The following is a 22,742-nucleotide window of genomic DNA, read 5'->3' as shown; positions in this document are numbered from 1 at the left end:
CCACATGTTAAAAATTTCATCTTTTCATCTAAATGGTTGATGTTTTTGTCACTGAACTGAATTGGCACTGAGATATATTTAAGTTCTATATATGTGGGAATCTCTTTTTGGAAATTGTTTAAAATTCTGTTAATATTTATATGTTTACAAAGTTATATATTACTAAATATTAATATTTCTATACCATTGGTTTTATTTGTATGTATTATTATAAGAAATATTTTACTACTATATTATTACTATATATGTATTGGCTTTTGGGTATAGACGTTTTTCTGCTATGTTAAGCCGTTGCCTTAGTTTTATCTTTTGTTTATTTTATTTTATTTTATTTATTTTTGTAAGTAGGCTCCATGCCCATTGTGGAGCCCAAGGAGGGGCTTGACTCATGACCCTTAGATCAGTACTTGAGCTGAAACCAAGAGTGGGATGCTTAACCAACTGAGCCACCCAAGCGCCCCCATCTTTTGTGTTATTTTAATTTTTTTAAAGGGGGAGGTTAGAGGAAGAGGGAGAGAGAATCTCAAGCAAGCTCTGTGCCTAGCACCGAGCCCAGAGTGGGTCTCCGCCTCATGAACCTGACATCATGACCTGAGCAGAAACCAAGAGTTGGCTGCTTAGCTAACTGCACCACTCAGGCACCCCTAAAAATCTAATAGTCTTTTAAAATTTGAGTATGTAGTTATCTGTACATGAAACCATATCAACTAAATATACTTCATTTCCCCAGTGACTGCTCAAATTATATAATTTATTATTTTTGCTAAAACTTGTAGGATTACATTAAATGATAATCATGGTAGTTGTCATCATTGATTAATTTATGAGTCCAGTTAATTAGTTCTCATATTTTGTTATTTTGGGCTAATTATTGTTAGTTTTTGTCACATAGGCTTAGGCTTTTATTACATTTTTTTAAAGGTTTTATTTATTTATTAGGGAGAGCATGAACTGGTGGGAGGAGCAAGGGGAGAGGGAGAAGCAGGTTTCCTGCTGAGCAGGGATTCTGATGTAGGACTTGATTCCAGGACCCCAGAATCATGACTTGAGCTGAAGGCAGACGCTTAACTGACTGAGCCACCCAGGCACCCTACATTTTTTTATATATTCCCAGTTTACCTTGTGGAATGGCTGAAGAATATTGGTATTTATATATTCCTGGGTTCCATTTGTTAACATTTTGTTAAAATGGATAAAGTTTGCTTACACGTGGAGTTACAGCTTTATTAAATGTTTTGTAGAATTCACCAGTGAAATATTTAGGCTTGGAGATTTCTTGGTGTGAGATTTTAAGTTATGAATTAAATTTTTCAAACAGAATATAAAGTTTTTCTTTTATGTTTCATCTTTTGTCAGTTCTGGTAAGTTTTATTTTTCAAGTAGTTTGTCCATTTCATTTAAGTGGTCTTTTTGTCTTTCAATTTAAGGAAGTTTAGTGGGAAGGACAGTGGCTTCTAATTGTGGTTTTAATTTGCATTTCCCTGCTAATGATGTGGCACATCTTTTTAATGTGTGTATCAGTCATTCTTAAATGTTCTTTTTTGAAGTCTCTGTTCAAATCATTGCCCACTTTTAAGTTTGGTTGTCTTTTTGTTATTAGGTTGTAAGGATTCTTATATATTTTGGATGCACATCTCCTGTTGTATAGATCAATAGATTGAAAGAGATGGGGCTGTCTATCTCCATCTATCTGTAGCTGTCTGTAAATCTCTTCATATCCATCCATCCATCCATTTTGTGGCTTGGCTTTTCATGATCTGAGTGGTGTCCTTGAAAAGCACAGTTTTGTTGTTTTTTTTAAAGATTTTTATTTATTTATTTGACAGAGAGAGTCACAGCGAGAGAGGGAGCACAAAGCAGGGCGAGCGGGAGAGGGAGAAGCAGGCCTCCTGCTGAGCAGGGAGCCTGATGCGGGGCTCGATCCCAGGACTCTGGGATCATGACCTGAGCTGAAGGCACACGCTTAATGACTGAGCCACCCAGGCACCCCGAAAAGCACAGTTTTTAATTTTGATGAAAAAACTCATTTTATTATTACTATATTTTTGTGGTCTGTGTTGTTTGTGTTCTAAGAAACCTAGATCCAAGATCATGAATATTTATACTGTTTTTTCCCTAGAAACTTGATGGTTTTAGCCTTAGCTTTTATAATTAGGTTCCTTATCCACTTCAACTTAGTTTTTGTATATAGTGTAATATAAGAGTCAAAGATATAATTTTGTGTGTGGGTATCTAGCAGAATCAAAACCATTTATTGAAAAAGATTATTCTTTCTGATTGATTTACCTTGGTGCTTTTGTTGAAAAAGTTGATCTGCATGTTGAGTCAATTTCTGGACTCACTCACTATGTTCTGTGGATCTGTATGTCTATTCTTAGGCTGATACCACACTGTCTTGATTACTTTAATTTTATATTAAATCAGATATTCTAAGTCATATTTTTCAAAGTTGTTTTACTATTCTAGATCTTTTTTTTTTTTAAGATTTTATTTATTTGAGAGACAGAGAGAGCATGAACGGGGGGAAGGGCGGAGGGAGAGGGAAAGGCAGGCTCCCCGCTCAGATCATGACCTGAGCGAAGTAAGCGACTGAGCCATTCAGGCGTGCCCCATTCCAGCTCTATTCTTAAACATTGTTTTGTCTGTGGAAGTCCTTTGCATTTACATATATATTTTGGGATTAACATATAAATTTATACAGGTAAGCTACTGGGACTTTGGAATTACATTATCTGTAGATTAATTTGGGGGAGAATTGACATCTTAAATATATTTATCTTCTTACTTAAGTCTTCTCTAAATGTCTGAGTAATTTCTAGATTATTAAGTTTCTAAATAATCTTGTACTTCTTAGTCTATAGATTTTGCACATATTTTATAAAATTTAATATCCCAGTATATATTTTTCTGTCTTTCCAGTATTTTGCCTGGATATTTTGTTTGTGGATAAATTTATGGACAGCTTTCCCCCACGGAGATAGCCTTCCTTCCTAAGTCAGTGAATAATCATCCTTTCTTTGCTTACTTGAAATGTATTCCTATTTTTTATTACATTATGATGATGGAAAATTCTTTTTTCTGATTTCCAAATGACCTTCATTATCTTTGTCGATATACTCCCTCAGTTTGAGGACTTTCTCTTCTCTTTATCGTTTGCTCAAAGATTTTTTTCACGAACGAATATTAAATTTTGTCAAATGATTTCTCTTTACTGAGATGGTCATGTTGTTTTTCTTTTATTGTGTTATGTGGTGAACTGACTTATTTCAGTACTAAACCCACCTTGCATTCATGGGATAAATCCTACTTTGTTGTGATCTATTATTTGTTTTACATATTTTCAGTTTGCTAATATTTTAAGCATATTAGTCTTTTAAGTACCTATGTTTATGAAGGATATTGGTGTAAAGTTCTTTTTTTTTTAAGATTTTATTTATTGAGAGAGAGAGATTGTGAGCTGGGGAGGAGCAGAGGGAGAGGGACAAGCAGACTCCATGCTGAGCGTGGAGCCCCATGCAGGGCTTGATCCCACAATGCTGAGATCATGACTTGAGCCGAAATCAAGAGTCAGATGCTTAACTGACTGAGCCACCCAGGCTCTGCAAGTTCTCTTTTGTAATGTCTTTCTTTGGTTCTGGTTGCAGAGTAATATTGGCCTCATAAAATTAGTTAGGAAGTATTCCTTCCTCTTATCTTTACTGAAAGAATTTCATGTAAGATGGGTATTATATTTCTTTAAATGTTTAATTTACTAGTAAAGTTATTTGGGCCTGGTGCTATTCGAATTTTCTTTTTCTTCTGTTTCTAGTTTGGCAGTTTGCACCGTTCAAGGCATTTCCTATAAGTCAGCATAGTTGGATAGAACTTTGTATGATGAGGGAAATGTTCTGTATGTACACTATTAGAGTAGCCACTAGCTACTTGTGGCAGTTGAGACTGAAATGTCATGAGTGCAAAACTGAAGTTTTAATTTAATTTAAATGGACATAGGTGGCTGGTGGCTTCCTGTATTGGACAGTGAATATCTAAGGTGGTGAATTTATTTCCATAAAGTTCTTAATAATTTTTAAATGTGTTGTCATTCACTTCATAGCATTTTAAAATTTATTCTCAATTAAGTTGTTTATAATACATTTTTTAGAGATTTTATTTGAGAGAGTGTATGCAAGAGCATGAGCAGAGGGAGGGGCAGAGGGAGAAGCAGACTTCCCCCTGAGCAGGGAGCCCACTGCGGAACTCCATCCCAGGACCCTCGGATCATAACCTGAGCTGAAGGAGATGCTTAACCAACTGTGCCACCCAGGTGCTCCTGTTTATAATATTTTCTTACTTTATTTTTAGTCTCTATGAGATCTTCACTACTGTACTTTTCATTCCTGATACTAGTAATTTTGTGTTCTCTCTCAACTTTCTTCATATTAATTTTTTATTAACATATTTAATTGTGAAATACACATAAACTGAAATTTACCATCTTAGTTTTGTTTTGTTTTTTGAGAGAGAGAGAATCTTAAGCAGGCTCCATGCTCGGCATGTAAGCCTGATGTGGGGCTCCATCTCACAACCCTGAGATCATCACCTTAGCCGAAATCAAGAGTTGGATGCTTTACCGACTGAGCCACCCAGGCGCCCCTACCTAGATCTTAGCCATTTTTAAGTGTACAATTCAATAACGTTAAGTATCTGGCATTGTTGTGCAACCAATCTCCATAATATTTTCCATCTTGCAAAACTGAAACTCCCTCTAGTTGTGTCACCCACTCTTCTACTTTCAGTCTATGACTTTGACTACTCCGGGTACCTCATATAAATGGAATCATACTATGTATATGTTTTTATGACTGGCTTGTTTCACTTAACATAATTTCCTCAAGGGTCATCCACGTTGTAGCTTGTGCCAGAATTTCCTTCCTTTGCAATTAGTAGAATTGGTGTCTCTTGTGTTTAATGAGCTCATAAGAGTAACAGAGTGAAATTATTTATAATTTTACTGATGCCATTGAGGTAAAAAGTGCAAGTTACTCTGTACAGTTTTATAATTCTTAAAATGATTATTTTAACATTGCAATTTTTTCTGGCTATAAGGGGTAGGAGAAAAAATGAGGTTCAGGACCTGAACGGATCCTTGTTTATCTCAATAGAAAGGGATGTCAGCTGATTCTGGTGTGGCAAGAAGGGAGAGAAGATGAATAATATAACCATGTTACAGAAGTTTTGGAATTAGAAGGAAGAGCAGGAATGTATGTATAACTATAGAATGGGACACAGCTGGAGCTGTTTCCTCATATCTCTGTGGCATTGTGCTTCTGGAATTAATTGGCATAAATTACTTTTATTATTTTTTAAAAATTTCATTTTATTCTGCTTCCAAAAATAATATGCTCTGAAATACTGAAATATTATAAAAACATGTAATCGTTTTATTTCATTAAAATGTATGATATTCTATTATAGTGATGTGTTTTAGTTTTAATAGACCTTGGACAGTTTTTAGGTACATACTGAGTGTATCAATTTTTTAATTTAATTTAATTTATTTATTTGACAGAAAGCGCATATGCAGGGGGAGTGGAAGGCAGAGGGAGAGGGAGAAACAGATTCTCCGCTGAGCAGGGAACCTGATGCAGGGGCTCAATCCCAGGACCCTGGGATCATGACCTGAGCCACAGGCAGACGCTTAACTGACTGAACCAACCCGGCGCCTCAATTTTTTTTTTTTTTTCCCCAAGGAGAGAGAGTGCGCGAGGGCGGGGCAGAGAGAGAGAGAAAGAATCTTTAGCAGACTGTGTTGAGTGGGAGCCTGATGCAAGGCTCGATCTCACTACCTTGAGATCATGACCTGAGCTGAAATCAAGATTCAGTCATTCAGTGGACAGAGCCACCCAGGCACCCCTGAATGTATCAATTTGTAGATATTGCTGCTTTCTTGATCATTATTTTTAGAGCACTGTAAATATCTGTGAACATTCAAAAAGTAGTCTATTGTCTTTAGTTGTCCTTAGTGAAGAAGAAATGGTTTTATAAGGTATTTTATAATGTGCTTTAAAATCACATTTTTTTTACCGTAATACTGTACAAAGTAGACTGTTGAATTCGATAATATGTAACTAATTTCTGTCAGAGGTATTTCAAATGTCAGCATTTTTTGGTCACCTTTTAGTAATAAAATCTTTTAGTTATAAAATCAAATTGTTACGAATATTCCCCTGGTTCAAACTATTTTTTTTCCCATGGGAACAAATAAAAGCAAAAGTCAGTGAAAGTACTGTGAATTTCACCCACGAGTCTCATCTCTCCTTACTGAATGTTTAGAGGTCACAATGGCATACTTGAATAGTTCCACAATAACAACACATAATCAAATGAAAACAAGAGAGCTGTAATCTTTAGTTGGGACTTCTTGAGGAAACTCATTCATCTTCATGAGGACTTAACGTAGATTTTTGGTGATTGATCTGGCTTCAGTAAATGGTTCATAGCTGGTGTGATAGGGCATTCGTTGGTTCATCTTTGTTGGTAGAGGATTCAGTGGGCTGGGTACTAGTGAGGTGTTTTGTGGAAGAAATTGAACCATCTGATAAGTTTTACTTGATGAATCTAAAGATTGCTTTCAACCTCTGGGTGCAGTGATTTATTATCTGCATAGTTTGTTTATGCCTGGTTCATAAAAAAACTAGAGCCTATTACTCAAAGTGTGGTCTCTGGATCAGCAATATTAGCATCACCAGGGAGTATGTTAGAACTCAAATTCTGGATCTCATCCTTGACCTACAGAACCAGAATCTTTGGGGGGTGATGTGGAACTCAGGTATCTATTTCCAATAAGCTCACCAAGAGATTCTGATGGCCAGTAATCATTGATTAAGCATTGTTTTAGCTCAGTGATCCTCAAGCATTACTGTGCATTAGAAGCAAAATTTTCTAGGGGTGCTTATTTTTGTTTTGTTTTTAAATTCTTGAAAGTGAGATAAAATTCACATATAACATTGCATTAGTTTTAGATGTACAACATATTGTTTTGCTTTATGTATGTATTGTAAAATGATTACAGCAATAAGTTAACATCCATTGCCAGTTATTTATTTGAAACACTGATAGAAATATATTTTACATGGAGACCTATGTGTGTACAAACATTTTTTATAGTATTACTTACTGTCACTCTGAATGTTGCACTTTGTTTTCTATTCTAGCCTTTTTTTTTTTTAAAGTAATCTCCACGCCCAACATGGGGCTTGAACTCACAATCCTGAGATCAAGAGTCATATGCTCTACTCACTGAGCCAGCCAGGTGCTTCTTCTATCCTAGCTTATTAGAAAACAATTTCCTGGCCCTGGTTCACTAATGGGCAATACCTGCAGGTTGAAAGAACACTGGATTGTTGTATTCTAATTATCCCATTTCCATGAAAAGTTTTCTGTTGGTTACCAGCCTGTTAATAGCCAGGATTGGTTTTCAGCTTAGGATCATATATGTGAATTACCATTCTTTCTATTACTATAAGTGTGCCCTAATGAGAATCAGGATCTGTCAATAAGGGCAGAAGCTAGAATGACTGTTGAAAAGCAGCTAGTAGTTTCAGACAAAGCCACATAAATTCAGCTGTTGATGAATTGCATGTTTACAAAGAGTCAGTTCTTTCCAAACCCATTTCTTTTAGTTGTACTTGTCATTGTAATGGTATGATTTTAATTGTTTTTACGCTAATGAAATTTACTCTGAAAAGCGAGTTGTTTCTGTGAATAATTTGAATGCTTTGGAAAAACTTAAGTTGGTAAGTCAGTAAAAATATGGAGGTGCAAATGTCTTTATTTTGTTATTCCACTTTAAAGAAACCAAAATTGCAATCAGGAACTTTGCATTATGGGTGGGACTTGCAAGAAAGAACTCAAATTAGCATGCACCTTTTGCAAGTCTTTTTTTTTTAAAGATTTTATTTATTTATTTGAGAGAGAAAGAGAGAATGAGAGATAGAGAGCACAAGTGGGAAGAGGGTCAGAGGGAGAAGCAGACTCCCTGCCGAGCAGGGAGCCTGATGTGGGACTCGATCCCGGGACTCCAGGATCATGACCTGAGCCGAAGGCAGTTGCTTAACCAACTGAGCCACCCAGGCGCCCCGCATCTTTTGCAAGTCTTGGTTGATCATCAAATGATTGGCCAGTGTGTCTTTATATATCCCAAATAAAAATAATTGTTTTATTTTTTAATGATTCCTGGCTTTATTGGATTTTAACTGTTAAACTACATTCTTGATCTTATAGTTCAGTGAAGCTTTTATTATTAAGGAAATTGTATTTTATTGAGTAACAATCATCTCTTAGAAATATCTCAGTGACAAAATGCTAATTTAACCTTTTATTTAAAATGAACCAAAATTACCTCGTTTTAACCTTACTGTTACTTGTTTTACATTCTTCAGTTTGTTTTGTTTTCTTTTGATTTTTTTTAATATAAGAGAGAAAAGCAACCTCAGAATTGTTAGAACTATGATTTCTAAAGTTAAAATTATAATTAATCTTTATTTCTGAAAATTATGCTTTGATTAAAAGCAAAAATGTATGAAGGCATTAAGTAATATATTGGCAATGAAAGTAACAGCCCTTTTGCAATGTTCACTTACGTGTTTATTGGATTTCTTAGTTCATTTTAAGGTACGTTGATTCTTAGGTAGAAATATCAGTACACCTCTTAAAGCAAAGACTAAGCAGGAAGACCAGGAATAAAAGCTGACCTGGCATCATGAGATTTACTTGCAGTATCAAACAAAAATATTTTACTTAAATTGCTGAAAATAAGTTTCATTCTCCTTTCACTGAGTTTTACAACTTACTTGCATTTAACACATGTACTCCTTTCATCCTTTGGAAACGAAGTTTATGTACTGATCACATCCTCTGCTGCCCATAGATTTTCCTTCTGAACTCATTAGTTATTCCCTCTTTATTGGGTCATTCCTTGGGCATACTACAAGCTGTAATATTCTCCATCTTAAAAAAATAAACAAAAACGCAACAACTCACCAGAAAGTAAAAAAATAACAAGGAAAACAAAAACAAAAATACAAAGTCAGAAAAAGTCTTTCCTGCAGATTATAATCCAGTTTCTGCTTATTTTCTTTAATTTAGAGCAAAATTCTTTTGGAGAGTTGTCTGTGCTTAAGGTTCCCCATTTCTGTCTTCTCCGTTTTTGTTGGGATCACCCCACTCCAGCTTGTACACTCATTTTTCCACTGATAAAGCCCTTGTCAAGTTAGAAGTTCATTTCCACTTTACCAATATTAATAATCACTCCCAATCTTCATTTTATGTGTTATCTCAACAGCTTTTGTTACGGTTGGCCAGTCCTTTCTTGTTGAAATAATTCCTTCACTTAGTTTCTTTGACATCAGTCACCTAGTATTCCTCTTGCCTCATTGGCTGTTGCATCTTCGTTCCTTTCTCTGATTCCTTCTTTCTACCAGATTTCCAAATGTTGAAGATGACTCTTTAGCTCTTTTCCATCCATAGTAAATAAATTTGCTAGGTGTTCTCATCTAGTCCTATTAATTTTAAGTACCATCTTTTCATTGATACCCAAATATATATGTCATTGCTTGGCAAGAGTCTCTTTAATTCCTCTTCCTAATGTATCTCCAGTTGAAGATTTAATAAAGTTCTCAAAATTAACAGGCCCAAGACCAAGTTACCCCTTCCTGTCTGTTCCTCCTTTAGTGTTCCCATCTCAAGAAATGATACCCTGTTGTGTTAACCTTTGCTTCTTTCATATCCAGCTTATATATCGGGAAATGCCACTAACCTTTAAAACATACCCAAATCTAGGGGCGCCTGGGTGGCTCATCGTTAAGTGTCTGCCTTTGGCTCAGGTCATGATCCTGGGGTCCTGGGATCGAGCCCCGCATCGGGCTCCCTGCTCAGCGGGAAGCCTGCTTCTCCCTCTCCCACTCCCCCTGCTTGCATTCTCTCTCTCGCTGTATCTCTCACTGTCAAATAAATAAAATCTTTAAAAAATAAGTAAATAAAAATAAAAAAATAAAACATACCCAAATCTGACTGTTTCTCCCCACATTCACCATTACTGTCCTGGTCTTAGTCACCAATTTTTCTTTGGATTATTGCAGTAGTCTCCTAGCTGTTCTTCCTGATTCTATTCTTCTTTCCCTGTAACATTTAACAGCCTTAAAGAAGTCATATAGAAGCTAGGGTGATCCTTGTAAAATATAAATCATGTTAATCCCTCTTAAGGATCTTTTAATGACTTCCTTTCACACTTGAATATATTGTATTTTTTCCTGTGGTCTGCAAATTCATAAATAGACCTATCCTCTGGCTTTTTCTCTCTTCTCATTTTTTAGTACTCTTCCTCTCATTCAGTTCCAGCCATATGGTCCTTGCTTTTCCTAACATATGCCAAGCATGTTCACAGTGTCTAACAGCTAGCAGTCTTCCATGAGAAATTTATGCTTTCAAGTGTTTCACTAGCTTCTGTGATCCCCAAATAAATGTAGTGTCATGTTTTCTTCTGTAGATTTAGGCTCTGAAAAACAGAAGCTGTTTCTTTTGTTTGATTATTTGGGCCTCAAGGATGAGTAGAATTCTTGTCCAGTTAATTACATAGCTTAATATAACTAGTACTTATGTTTTAACCTCATTAAGGTTTGTTTAGCCTACAGATTTCTTGGGTGATAACTAGCAAAATTTCAAATTCAAATTAGATGCTTGGTTAGAAATTGCTGTCTCTGAGGAAGCTTTAAATCTCAAGTGCATTTTCAAATAAGGATAAAAAATTTCTTCTTAATAAATGATAGATATTCACAATTCAAAAGATACAAAAGGTGTGCTTTGAAAAGTTGGTGTTTCTGTTTTCTAGCTACCCAATTATGCAATATTCATAGAAAACCAATGAAAGATATTTTTGTGTATAAATAATTATATATACACATAAATTTTTTTAAAATATTTTATTTATTTATTTGACAGAGAGCGAGAGCAGGAACATGAGCAGGGGGAGTGGGGGAGGGAGAAACAGGCTTCTCGCTGAGCAGGGAGCCCGATGCCGGGCTCGATCCCAGGTCCCTGGGATCATGACCTGAGCTGAAGGCAGACGCTCAGTGACTGAGCCACCCAGGCTCCCCTACACATAAATTTTTAAAAAATATATCAGTGATAGCCTAATGTATATATATATTTGTCCCTTAGATAGTTTTACTTAATTAACCTGGGAAACTCATATAAAGCTACCTCATTCTGTTTATGACCACATAATATAATGTTGTAGGTATGTATTGTAATTAATTTAGCCTCATTGATGAATAGATAGACTATTTCCAGTCTTTGCTGCTATAAATGTTTTTTCATAGTACTCTTACAAGATTATATCTATAGGACTAATAAAACACTATGTTAACTGTACTGGAATTAAAAAATGAATAAAGATTGTATCTGTAGGATAAAATCTTATAAGTTGAAATGCTGGCTCAAATGTATGTGTATTTAAAATATCATAAATATCTCCTGGTTCTTTATTAGGATTGTACTAGTTTATACTCCTACCAATTTGACTGTAGTAGTTAGCAAACTTTTTCTTTCAAGGGCCAGATAGTAAATATTTTAGGCTTTGCAGCTCACATATGGTCTATGTCACAAACTCTTCTTTGTATATATTTTTTGGCTTTGGGCCAGTGTCTGGCAGCTTTGGCCTATATCATAGCTGCCAGGCTGTTATCAATACCTTTTGTCATTACCAGCTTGCTATGTGAACGTGGTATCTCATTGAATTATTAATTTGCATTTCACTTATAAGCATAGCTCATCCTTCATGTTTCCTTTCCTGTGAAATGTTCATTCAAATCCTTTTCTTTTATATGTGTATTTGGTTGTTTGAATTTTTATTGAGGTATAAGAATCTTAATCTTTTATTCATTAGAGAAATGACCCTTTCTCATAGAATATACGATAAAATCTTTTCAACCAGTTTATCTTTAATCTTTTGGTTTGCTTTGTGTTTTCTTCTCCTTAGGAATTTTTTTTTTTTTTTTTTAGGATTTATTTATTTTAGAGAGAGAATGAGACAGTGCATGAGTGGGAGGAGGGGCAGAGGGAGAGGGAGACAGAGAAGCAGAGCATGGAGCCCGATGTGGGGATCGATCCCATGACCGTGAGATCATGACTGGAGCTGAAATCAAGAGTTGGATGCTCAACCAGTTGAGCCACCCAGGCAACCCTAGGAATTTTTTAGTCACATTTAATCTGTTACTATTTTACTCAATAAATTAGTCTTTTATTCTAGATTTTATGTCATTTTTAGAAAGGCTTTTCCTCAGTTTAAGACTTAAAATAATTTTTCCATTTTTTTATATTAGTATTTTTTGTTTTTTTTAAAGATTTTATTTATTAGAGCGAGAGTGAGAGCATTCGCGAGAGAGCACAGTGAGGGGAGTGGAAGGTACGGGAAAGAAGCAGACTCCCTGCTGTGCAGGGATCCTGACATGGGACTTGATCCCAGGACCCTGGGATCATGACCTGAGCTGAAGGCAGATGCTTAACCGCCTGAGCTACCCAGGCGCCACCTTAAATACATCTGGAAATTATTTTGACAGGAGTTAAGGATCCACTTTTTCCAAGTGGTACCCTTTTCTCCCAATACCATATCCTGAAGTTAAATGTAGTGATTTTGAAAGTTCCTTGCAATATTACTTTTTACTGTTGACTTCTCATGTACTAATAGAATTTCGATTAAGCAGCTGACCACATGAAATGCATATTCTCTCATCATTAACAGTTACTGAGCATGTGCTCTGTGGTCTGGTACTAAGGATAAAGTCTTGAGAAGGCTCTAATGCCCCTGGCCTTTAGTTGCATACAGTCTGGTGGATTTATCACACCATATGTATGTGTGTGTTTTAATAACCTACTTCTGTATTCACATTTTTCCCTAATTCTTTCTTACTATGAGAATTTTCAAGTAAATAGAATAATTGAAAGAATAGTACATCTAATATCTATAATGTTGTGCATGCTCTTTCATCCCTCCCTGCCGCTCTCTCTGGTATGTATGTGAAAGTAAGTTGTAGACATTCCTAGGATTTTAGCACCTGTTGTTTGATTATTATTTAATTAAGTCAAATTATGATTTTCTAATTTTATTATTTCCTCTGTTTTTCTAGTTCTGAGGAGGGGGAACCATAGCTATCTTTTAATCATTTCATCCCTAGAACTTAGTGCAGCTCTTACCACAGAGTGGTTTCCTCATAAATATGTGATGAATGAATGAGTACTTTAGGCAGTGGGAAACTGTTGAAGGATTTCAAGGGGAAGGTATAATATGGAATGATTTATGGTTTAGAAAGATAAATTGGTGTCTTTATGGAGGAGGGCAACTTGAAGAATGTTTTTATTTGGATTTCGTATCAGTTCGGACTTGACTATAAGTAATCCAACTCAAACCAACTTAAACAAAAAGAAGAATTTATCCTGGATCATGGAATCCAAGGAATGATTTGAAGAACCAGCCTCATGAAGGGTTTATTTGGACTTTGGGAACAAATAAAAACAAGGCTGTTGGTACCATAAATATTTTGTCTTTGCTTCACTCTGTTTTTATTAGGTCCAGTTTGCTTGCTCATGGATCAGTTAATGTGGTTTAGGGATAGGGCTTGCAAGAATATGGTTGCTTCCTAGATGTTCATGTAGATGTCTACAGTAAGAGATGTGGAGTGTTGGAGTGGTGCCATGTGGAGAAGATTGGAGAGATATTAAATAGTACAGTTGACAGAATTTGTCCAGAGGGAAGGAGAATTGGACTGATTCTCTTTTCATGAGCAAACTGCTGGCTTGGTGATGCTGTTGATAAGTGATGGAAATACAAGAAGAGTATGCTTGGAATGGAACATGATGAGCTTGGTTTTAGAAGTACTAAGTTGATGATCCCTAGGGACTTAGAGGAGCTAGGTGAATGTGGAGATCTGAATCTTGGAAGAAAGGTCTAAGCTAAAGTGCTTAGGAGGTTCACAGCAAAGGTGAAACCTATAGTGGTGAGTTAAACAGTCCCGAGTGTATAAAATGAGAAGAGAACTGGCATATTGAGAGCATCAACAGAGGAAGAGGTAATAGGAAATAAATTAATAGACTAGTTAGAAAGATAGGAAGAAGTATAGTGTCATAGAAACTAAAGGCCTTTATTCCAGGAAGGATACACCACATAAGGATTGAAAAAAATCAGTTGGATTTGACCATTAGGAAATCACTGAAGATCTTAATGAGAGCAGTTCCAATGCGAAGTTAGGACCCAGGTTGCATTAAGTTCAAAGGATTCATGAAGTAGAAACAAACCATTGTAGACTTTTTCTCTAGAGGTTTGACCGTGAAGGAGAGGTGAATGAGGGCTGGGGTTGGGCCGGGAGGTTTTTTTGTTCTATTTTGGAATGAGAGATGTGAACATGTAGTTTCAAACAGTAAATAGTTTTTAAATTTATTCTGGCTTGGGTAAATTTTATTCTCTATGTTTAAATATTTACCATTGTAAACATTAACTGCTGTCTTTATTAGAGTTAGACCAGAGACAGTGAGACTTAAGACAAGAGACTTGGGTTCTAATCTCACTTCCCCAGAATAATCACTATAATAATTAAAATTATCACTTGTATTCCCTTCTGTGTGTCAGTCACTGTGTTAAAAGGCCTTTTATACATACTATCATTAATCCTCACCACAAATTAATCTCTAAGGTGAGTATTATACTGTTTGATAGATAAACCTGAGAGCTTACTTCTCAGGATCACGTAGATTTTTAGTGATCACACTATGATTCTAACATAGATATGTCTGATTCTGAAGTTGGTACTTTTTTTCTGTATCACATTGCCTCCTTTCTAACCTAATATAGCTTATCAAGTTTAGGTCCCTGTTTCCTTATCTGTCACATTGGATAGTCATATCTGTCACACCTATATCAAGTGCTAATTGAATACTGTGCTCTTATTTTCTACATTTTGTTTGAAAAGAAAAATTATGTATTTGGTTAAGTACCAGACAGACCTTATAAATGTGGTCATCTTTAGCACTATCATTTGTCTAAACAGTATTTTACTTTTTAAGGTGGTGGTATCATGGATACAGAAATGTCTGAAGATATAGACCACAACTTAACTCCTACCCTTGACAGCATGTCTTATGGAATGCCGAATCAAACAGGATCTGAAAATTCATTGCTGGATGAAGATGATTATTTTTTGAACTCTGGGGATCTTGCAGGAATTCCAGTCGTTGGTAGTGACAATGAGGATGAACAGGATTTTAGTTCAAAGGACAATCTTGTTTCTTCAATTCATACTGATGATAGCTTGGAAGTAGAGAGAAGAGTCACACAGCATGAATCAGACAATGAAAATGAAATACAGATTCAAAATAAATTAAAAAAAGACTTTCCTAAACAGTTTGATCAGGTTTCTGTCTTTAAGTCAATACGGAAAGATTTTAGTCTAGTAAGAGAAAACAGCAAAGAGACATTTTCTGGAAAGGAGAAAAATAGAGACCTAACTTATCATGAACGTGAAAAACGGTTGGATAAACCCCATAAAGAGTTGGATTCAAGGTTGAAAAGCAGTTTTTTTGATAAAGCAGGTAATAATTGTTGGAATAGAGCCATAAAACACAGTAAATAACAACGTACTGATAACATAGCTTTTATTACTTGTGATGCTAAGCGAAATATGAACAGTTAAATTCATTGTAAGCTTGTCATTTTTCTTTTATCCTTGTTCTTTGCAGAGTGACTGAATTTCTCCCAGTAACTTTTGGTAATGGTAAAAATGATTGAAAAATAGCTCTAAACCTCATTTCTCCCTCCCCTGGTTGCAATATTTTGATGAGAAGGCAAGATACTCAAGTCACCTGTTCATTTTCTTTGGTTGAACATTGGAACCTGAAGTTGGATTTAACTTCTTTGTGCTGTAAGCACTAATTCAAACTGCTGTCCCACAAATCAGTCCAAATTAGGGAGGGTTTTTCTATTTGATAACATTTCTATTTTATGTTTTAGAAGTTTCTTGAGGCCCCCTCTTGAGCCTCTTTGCCCAGTATACCCTATACTGTAGCTCCAGTTCCATTCTTGAATATGTCACATATTTTCTTATTTCTTTGCCTTCTTTTCCCCCTGCTGTTCCATTTGTCTGTATGTCCTTTTCTTTCTTTGTATATATGCCTGTAAAAGTACTTCTAGCCAACAGTGCCTAACTCATAAACCTCTTCGACTCTGTAGTCATCCCTAACGTCTCTACATGAAGAATGAATTGTTTATCTATATTTCCATAGCATTTTGTTTATACTTCATTATTTGTAGTACTTACAGTATTATACTTCTGTATTTGTTTTGCCTTACTTACCAGCATAGGAGTTTATTGAGGACCAGATTGTACCTTATTCATCTTTTGTATTCTTGGGGCCTAACCTGGTGCAGTGAAAATAGTAATATTTTAATAAATGTTTAATAGATATGAAGGAAAGCAAGGTCTAATATAGCAAATCTTATATTTTTTCTGACAATGCTGGGAAAACATGGGAGAAAGAACAAATCAGTATTATTAAAAAGAACAGTTAATTTACATATCTATTATGTACCAGGCTCTACAAGGTATACTATATTTTTCAATACATATTATTCAGTATATATTTTTGATATCCCTACATGGGTTAAATTATGAGGGTATTTATCCTCAAGGAACATAATGTCTAGTAGTAGAAGGGGTAAATCAAGTAGTAGAAGTATCAGTGACCAGTTGAATAGCATAAGATTTAATTTATAATTAAAGACAATGGTAGAATTTGTCATAGGGCCATGCAAGATTTCTTTCAAAGAATTGAAACAGTGTTTTTGGTATTCTTAGAAAAAAGCTGATTTTTAACTCAGTGGCCAGAGAAGGTTTATGGAGGAGAGGTGGATTTTGAACTGAGCAGAATCTGGAAGACCGTATAGGGATTAAGGTAGATAAAGGGGCCTTGGAATGGTAAAGCAGAAATGGGGAAGAACAAACACAAGTAGTTTTCAGAGCATAGTGACTAAAGTAACCACTTTATTTAGGTTTGAGCAAGGAAAGTGTAAGGTGAGGCTAAAAGTAAGGTGGGGCCAGACTTTTATTTGAGTGAAACTATCTTTTGGGTATTTTTTTTGGGACCCATTTCACTCTAATGAGCATCTTTATTGGACAAGAGAGGTGATTATCAAATGATAGCTTTTTAGGTCACTCTTTATAAGATTTGTTATTCATATACATGTGTTTGTTTTGTTTTTTTTTTCTTTCAATAGCTAATCAAGTTGAAGAAACATTACATACCCATTTACCACAAACCCCAGAAACAAACTTTAGGGTAAGTTTTCAGTGTGTATGTAGATTGCTGTAACTGTGGCAAGTGTCAAAGTTTTCTTTATGTCATTTTCTAAACTGTAACTATATGTGTTAGGTAGAGCACTGATTTTTTTAAAAAATTTGCTTTATTATTTGGTAAGGACATCTTTGAAGGTGTTCTGAGAAGCCTCAGCTCTTAGTTTCTTTATTGTATTTGATATTTAGACATAGATCTAGATCACTTTTACTTTTAGGCGTAGGGACTCTAATGAATAGCCATAGAGTTCTTCATTTCCAAATGAGCTTATCTTTGGGTGTTGAACCTGAAGAGGAATAATTTTTAAATCTGAATATTTATTAATCCTTTATATTGTGTTTTAGGATTCCAGCTATCCATTTGCCAATAAAGAATCCATTGGTTCGGAACTGGGGAATTCCTTTGCATCAAATATTAGAATTAAAGAAGAACCTTTGGATGATGAGTATGACAAAGCAATGGCACCACAGCAGGGACTACTAGACAAAATTAAAGATGAACCTGACAATGCTCAAGTAAACATTTCACCTTTACTTTCCCCCTTCTTTTTTGTTCCACACATGAATTACTCATTTGAGAGAGGAAGTTCTTGATTAAGAAGTGAAGTAGTTTGTTGACAGTGTGAGAGTAGACTCTTAATGAAGGTTGAGGTAATTTGAATTATCTTGTGAGAATAATGCTAAGGAATCAAGAATTATGTGAAACTTTTCAGTAGTGATTTAGACCTTTAATCCACTTCTTTAATACCACTTTTCTGTGATTTTTACAATTTCAGTGCAGGACTAGGGAAAGTGAGTTTTCAGGGATTTGAGATTGATACAGCAGACATGGTTGAAGGTTTACGGTTGTTCATGAGTTTATGTTGTGATTGAGTTTATATAAGGTAGTAATAAGCCTTTTGCAGTTATTGCTAATGAAGTACACACTCTATATGGATTTAAGGATTTGGGGGGAGGAATTAATGGACAGGTTATCTTTGAAAGAATTAATTGATTGAAGAACCAGTTAATTTGATCAGTGGGTCGGAAGGTAAAGGAGGCTTTGATAGGTGAAATGGGATTCCAATTTCGGATCTGTAATTAATCAGGGGATCAAGTTCTGCTATTTCAAGATTGCTCTGGAGGTAAAAGTTCCAGAGATCCTGTAACTGAAGTCCTGAAATCAGTGAAGATACCCATGTAGTTAATGATATTACAGTGGTTGAAATGGAAGAAAAAAGTTCTGTCAGGTGCAGTAATCATTTTGGAGTATACGAAAGGACTGAGGGATGAGTGCACAAAGTCAGCAATTACTTGAGGGTGCCTCTGTTTTACACAGATGGCATGAATTCAGATGCTGAGAAGTAAAGATAGCATGAATTAGTTATTTCTCTGAAATGACATTTGATCTGGAGAAAGGTTATCTTTCCACATGTTTCTATTGTTTTGGAGGGCTGAGAATGTGAGACTTCTGTAGAAGAGGTTCTTTCATTCAGATGTCTGAGCACGGTTTCTCAACCTTGGCACTATTGACATTTGGGGCCAGATAATTCTTTGTTGCGAGGGGCTGTTCTGGGCGTTGTAGTATGTTTAGCAGCGTCCTTGGCCTCTACCTACTTGATACCAATAGAACCTCCACCCCCCAGTGTCTCCAGACATTGCCATATGTCCTGTGGGGGGTGGGGGGGCAAAACTGCTGTTGAGAACCACTGTTCTATAGTAAGGAGATGGAAGAATAGATATTTTGTATGAATCAGATTGATAGTTAAGCAGGAGTTTCTTGGTGCTCAGTGGAAGGTAGCTGTATACGGTGGTGGTGATGATAAAGCTTTAGGAGCTGGATGGTTATGAGTGTGGTGGCAACACAGAAGATGGCAGAGTAGGAATATGAAAATAGTTAAATACAAGGTAGATTGAAAGCATGCTAAATGCACTGATAACCTAGGAAAAGTTCATGTGGCACTGTATGCTTCAGAAGACCACAAACGTATCTGTTGTATACAGGGAAGATTTCCCGTCTCTTTACATGCCCTAATGTGGACATGGGAAATTCGTAAGAAATCATAATACTGGCAGGGATCCAAAGGCATCACTCTTTCTCTCTATGTGACCCAGTGGCACTTTCTTTAGGATGGAAAGGCAGTTAGAGCAAAGACAAAATAAATACCTTCAGGGAAGAGGGCATCAGGAAGGATTATTTGTATTACTTTTTTTAAAAAACATTCAGTGGTTCCAGTGGTTGGGGAATACCAATAGGATGGAATTGTTAGAAACACCTACATTTTTATACACTATTCAGAGTGTACTAATGTGTTATAAAATGCCGAATATGAGGTTTCATCATGATTACAGGAAAGAACTTCTCAAAGGCTCAGCACCTGATTGATTGGATTCTTCGGAACCAAGCAGGAATGTGTATAGGTCCTGGGCATAAGGTCCAGAGGCATTCTTTACCCTGACACTACAATTAAGGCAGTCCCAGCATGTGAGTGGATAAACCTAGGTTTTCTCTAAGAAATTCTTTCTTTTATTACCACATCAATTCTGTAGGATCAGATCTTTTATAATTCTTCTAGAAATCCCTCCAGGGATCTTCTGTTAAACTATAGATACCTGGTCTTTCTTTTCTTTTCCCTCTTTCCTTCATTTTCCTTTCCCTTGCCCTTTCCCGCCCCTCTTCCTCCCCCTTCTTCATTGTCCTGTTCCTTTAAGGTATTTCTCTACCATGACCATTGGAAACCTGTATTTTCGCTGTTCAATACTGCTTAATGCTTTATCACTCTTACTCATTTCCCATAGACTGGAAAAGGGAGTTCCAGTGTATTATTTTAATAGTCTCTAAAACAGTACTGTTAACCTAACTCTCATAAAATACTGATAGGTTTAACAGTTGTGGTCAGGCTTCACTTTTGACTATCAATCTTTAGTAGTCTAACTTTTCTCATGATTAAGATCATAGCTTTAGCTCATTGCCCCTTTGTCAAACCTATTTTGGATTTTCTCTTTGCTTAACTTGTAGTTTTGCTTTCTGCTCACTTCCTAATTCTCTTTTTTACACAATTCATTTTGGTGTCAATTTCGTTACTTTCCATACTTTCTTTACTTTCAAAAGCACCTAAAGTGTTGAAATTTGTGCATATATATTTAAAGACTTCTACCCATTTGTTCTTGATTATTTCTTCAGTTATGATTTTCTGGGTTCACCAGTTGCCATCCTCCTGCCTCTGTTATTGGCATAATACCATGTGGCCTTCCAGTTTCATTTCTTTATTCAGATCCCCATTGCATGTTACTAAATTTTCTGTAATATTTTTACAGGTATAGATGCTTTTATGTGTACTATGTTGTTTCGTCTTTCTTACATAAGATGGCCAGAGTAGGTAATACTAACTCCATTTGTAGATGAGGGAACTGAGGTTCATAAAGGTTAAGTTAGTTACCCAAGGCCATGTGGCCAGGAAGGAGCCACTATGGGGCCGTAATCAAGGTCTTATTATTATCAGTCTGACAGTCTTTATATAAATAAAAGTTGTTTCATTTTTTAAAATGCCTAGAGAAGATTTTAAAATAGAAACTTTAAAGAGCCAGGAACCTCACTTTTCCTTTTCCCCTTTTCTATAGGTTCTAAAAGTTTGAAATTCAGTGAATACTACATTAAAGCCCTGGTTTTTTCCTCCTTTGCTCATAGCAAAAGAGCCAATTTTAATCTCACTAAAGTAAATGAATTAGGATGGGAAAGCAGTTGTCACAATAATGAGTCATATAGTTTTAGAAAGTGGAATGCAATAATTAAATGTTGGGGCTTTCTTTAGGTATGTCAGATTAATTCAGCCAAAGGTACTGGGTTCTTCGTTTCTGTAGTACTGTCTTGGGGTACTGATATGTGTCTTCCTTTATGGTAAAGGGAAGGTAAAGCTATTGATAAAGGATTTTTGTTTTGTTTTGTTTTCTTTGACACTTGCTTTTCTGCTTCTGAAAGTCTTTGAGTCATCAGATTTTCACTTCTCAAGTTATTAGTCATTGTTTATAATTGTTTGTAAAGTTAGTCATTATTAGGGGGTTACTGGCAGAAACATGATTCTGCCTTGAAGGCATTCTGGGGTGTATAAGTAGAGTACTTAAGATACATACTTATTTTACTATGTTACAGAAGTAATATGTACTTGAGGCTTAAGGAAAAATCAGAAGTTTGGAATAATTGTCATAGACAGAAAAGGAGCTTACTGGAGACCATTAAAGTATGCCAATGAGTATTGATTTTGGGGGGAGTTTTCTGAGATGAAAAAAAATTTTTTTTTTACTTGAAGTTTGTTTTAATATATAACGTTGGAATGTCAGGATGAGTCAATAATAGGAAATCTTTTAATACATTACTTCAACTGGTCAAATAAGACTATGAATAGATGTATAGATGCAAAAAGACTTCTCATGTAATTTATGCATTTCTTATAATAGATACTCTTTTAATCATGGTGAGGAAATATCTGCTTCAGATTAATATCAATCATTAAATTTAAGAGTAAAATGATGGAAACCTGTTAATGATTACTAAAAGAACACAAATTACTGACGTCAGCATTATTATTTAACTCTTGCTGGATTTTCGACCTAGTACATGTTAAAGAAATTAGAAGAAATAGTGGAAAAGGGGAGACAAAATTATCATTTGCTAGTAAGGATCTTTATTAGAGAATTAAGGGAATTCATGAAAGTTCAGGGAAGTAGTTAATTGAATTTTAGTCATATAAAAGAGCAGTATTTCTGTAAATCATTGTTTCTCAGATAATACAAAAATATATAGTATTCCTTTTGGCAAAGCAACTTTAAAAAGTACTTACGTCAGATAAAAGACAATTTGATAGAATGGAGAGACTTTTTAAATGTAAGGTGTCAGTGATTCCTAAATTAAGATCGAGTTTCGATACAATTCTGATGAAAATATCAGTAGGTTCTGATGTTTTGAAGAATAGGCATGTACACACACAAACATTACACATGTGTTCTAAAAAATAGTTTGATAGTGGCAGACTATTAAATGGTTAAACCTGTCACAATTAGGTTTATTAGGATAGTGTGATATCCTAAAATTAGGCTGATAATGGGGCACCTGGCTGGCTCAGTTGGTAGAGTGTGCGACTCTTGATTTCGGGGTCGTGAGTTTGAGCCCCATGTTGGGGGTAGAGTTTACTTAAAAAAAAAAAAATTAGGCTGATAATGATAGAGAATAGATTGCCACAGAGACATTTTTTAAACAATTTGGTATGTTAACAGTGAATGGAAGGAATTCAGTAATTATTCAGAGAAAGGGAAAAAATGCCCTTTAAACCTCAAAGTAAATAAATCCCAGGTGGATTAAATTAGGGGTTGGCAAATTATCAGCAGCATGCC

The 22,742-nt window shown here is 35.5% G+C and overlaps 1 protein-coding gene across 2 annotated transcripts in view; it reads left to right on the top strand.

The window, feature by feature from the left end:
* The window catches only part of ZMYM4 (zinc finger MYM-type containing 4), a 125,512-nt gene that overhangs the window by 56,576 nt on the left and 46,194 nt on the right, over positions 1-22,742 (top strand). For both annotated transcript variants that reach the window (XM_028113779.1, XM_028113781.1), the window contains 3 exons: positions 15,094-15,618; positions 17,300-17,361; positions 17,721-17,891. In XM_028113779.1, the coding sequence (XP_027969580.1) occupies positions 15,094-15,618; positions 17,300-17,361; positions 17,721-17,891 (758 nt within the window). The remainder of the gene's footprint in view (positions 1-15,093; positions 15,619-17,299; positions 17,362-17,720; positions 17,892-22,742) is intronic.

Source organism: Eumetopias jubatus, unplaced genomic scaffold, assembly GCF_037043125.1.
Source record: "Eumetopias jubatus isolate StellerSeaLion01/CBP00866 unplaced genomic scaffold, mEumJub1_p1.0 scaffold_4, whole genome shotgun sequence".
In the NCBI taxonomy this organism is placed as follows: Eukaryota; Metazoa; Chordata; class Mammalia; order Carnivora; family Otariidae; genus Eumetopias; species Eumetopias jubatus.
This window is presented reverse-complemented; position numbering and strand designations above follow the sequence as displayed.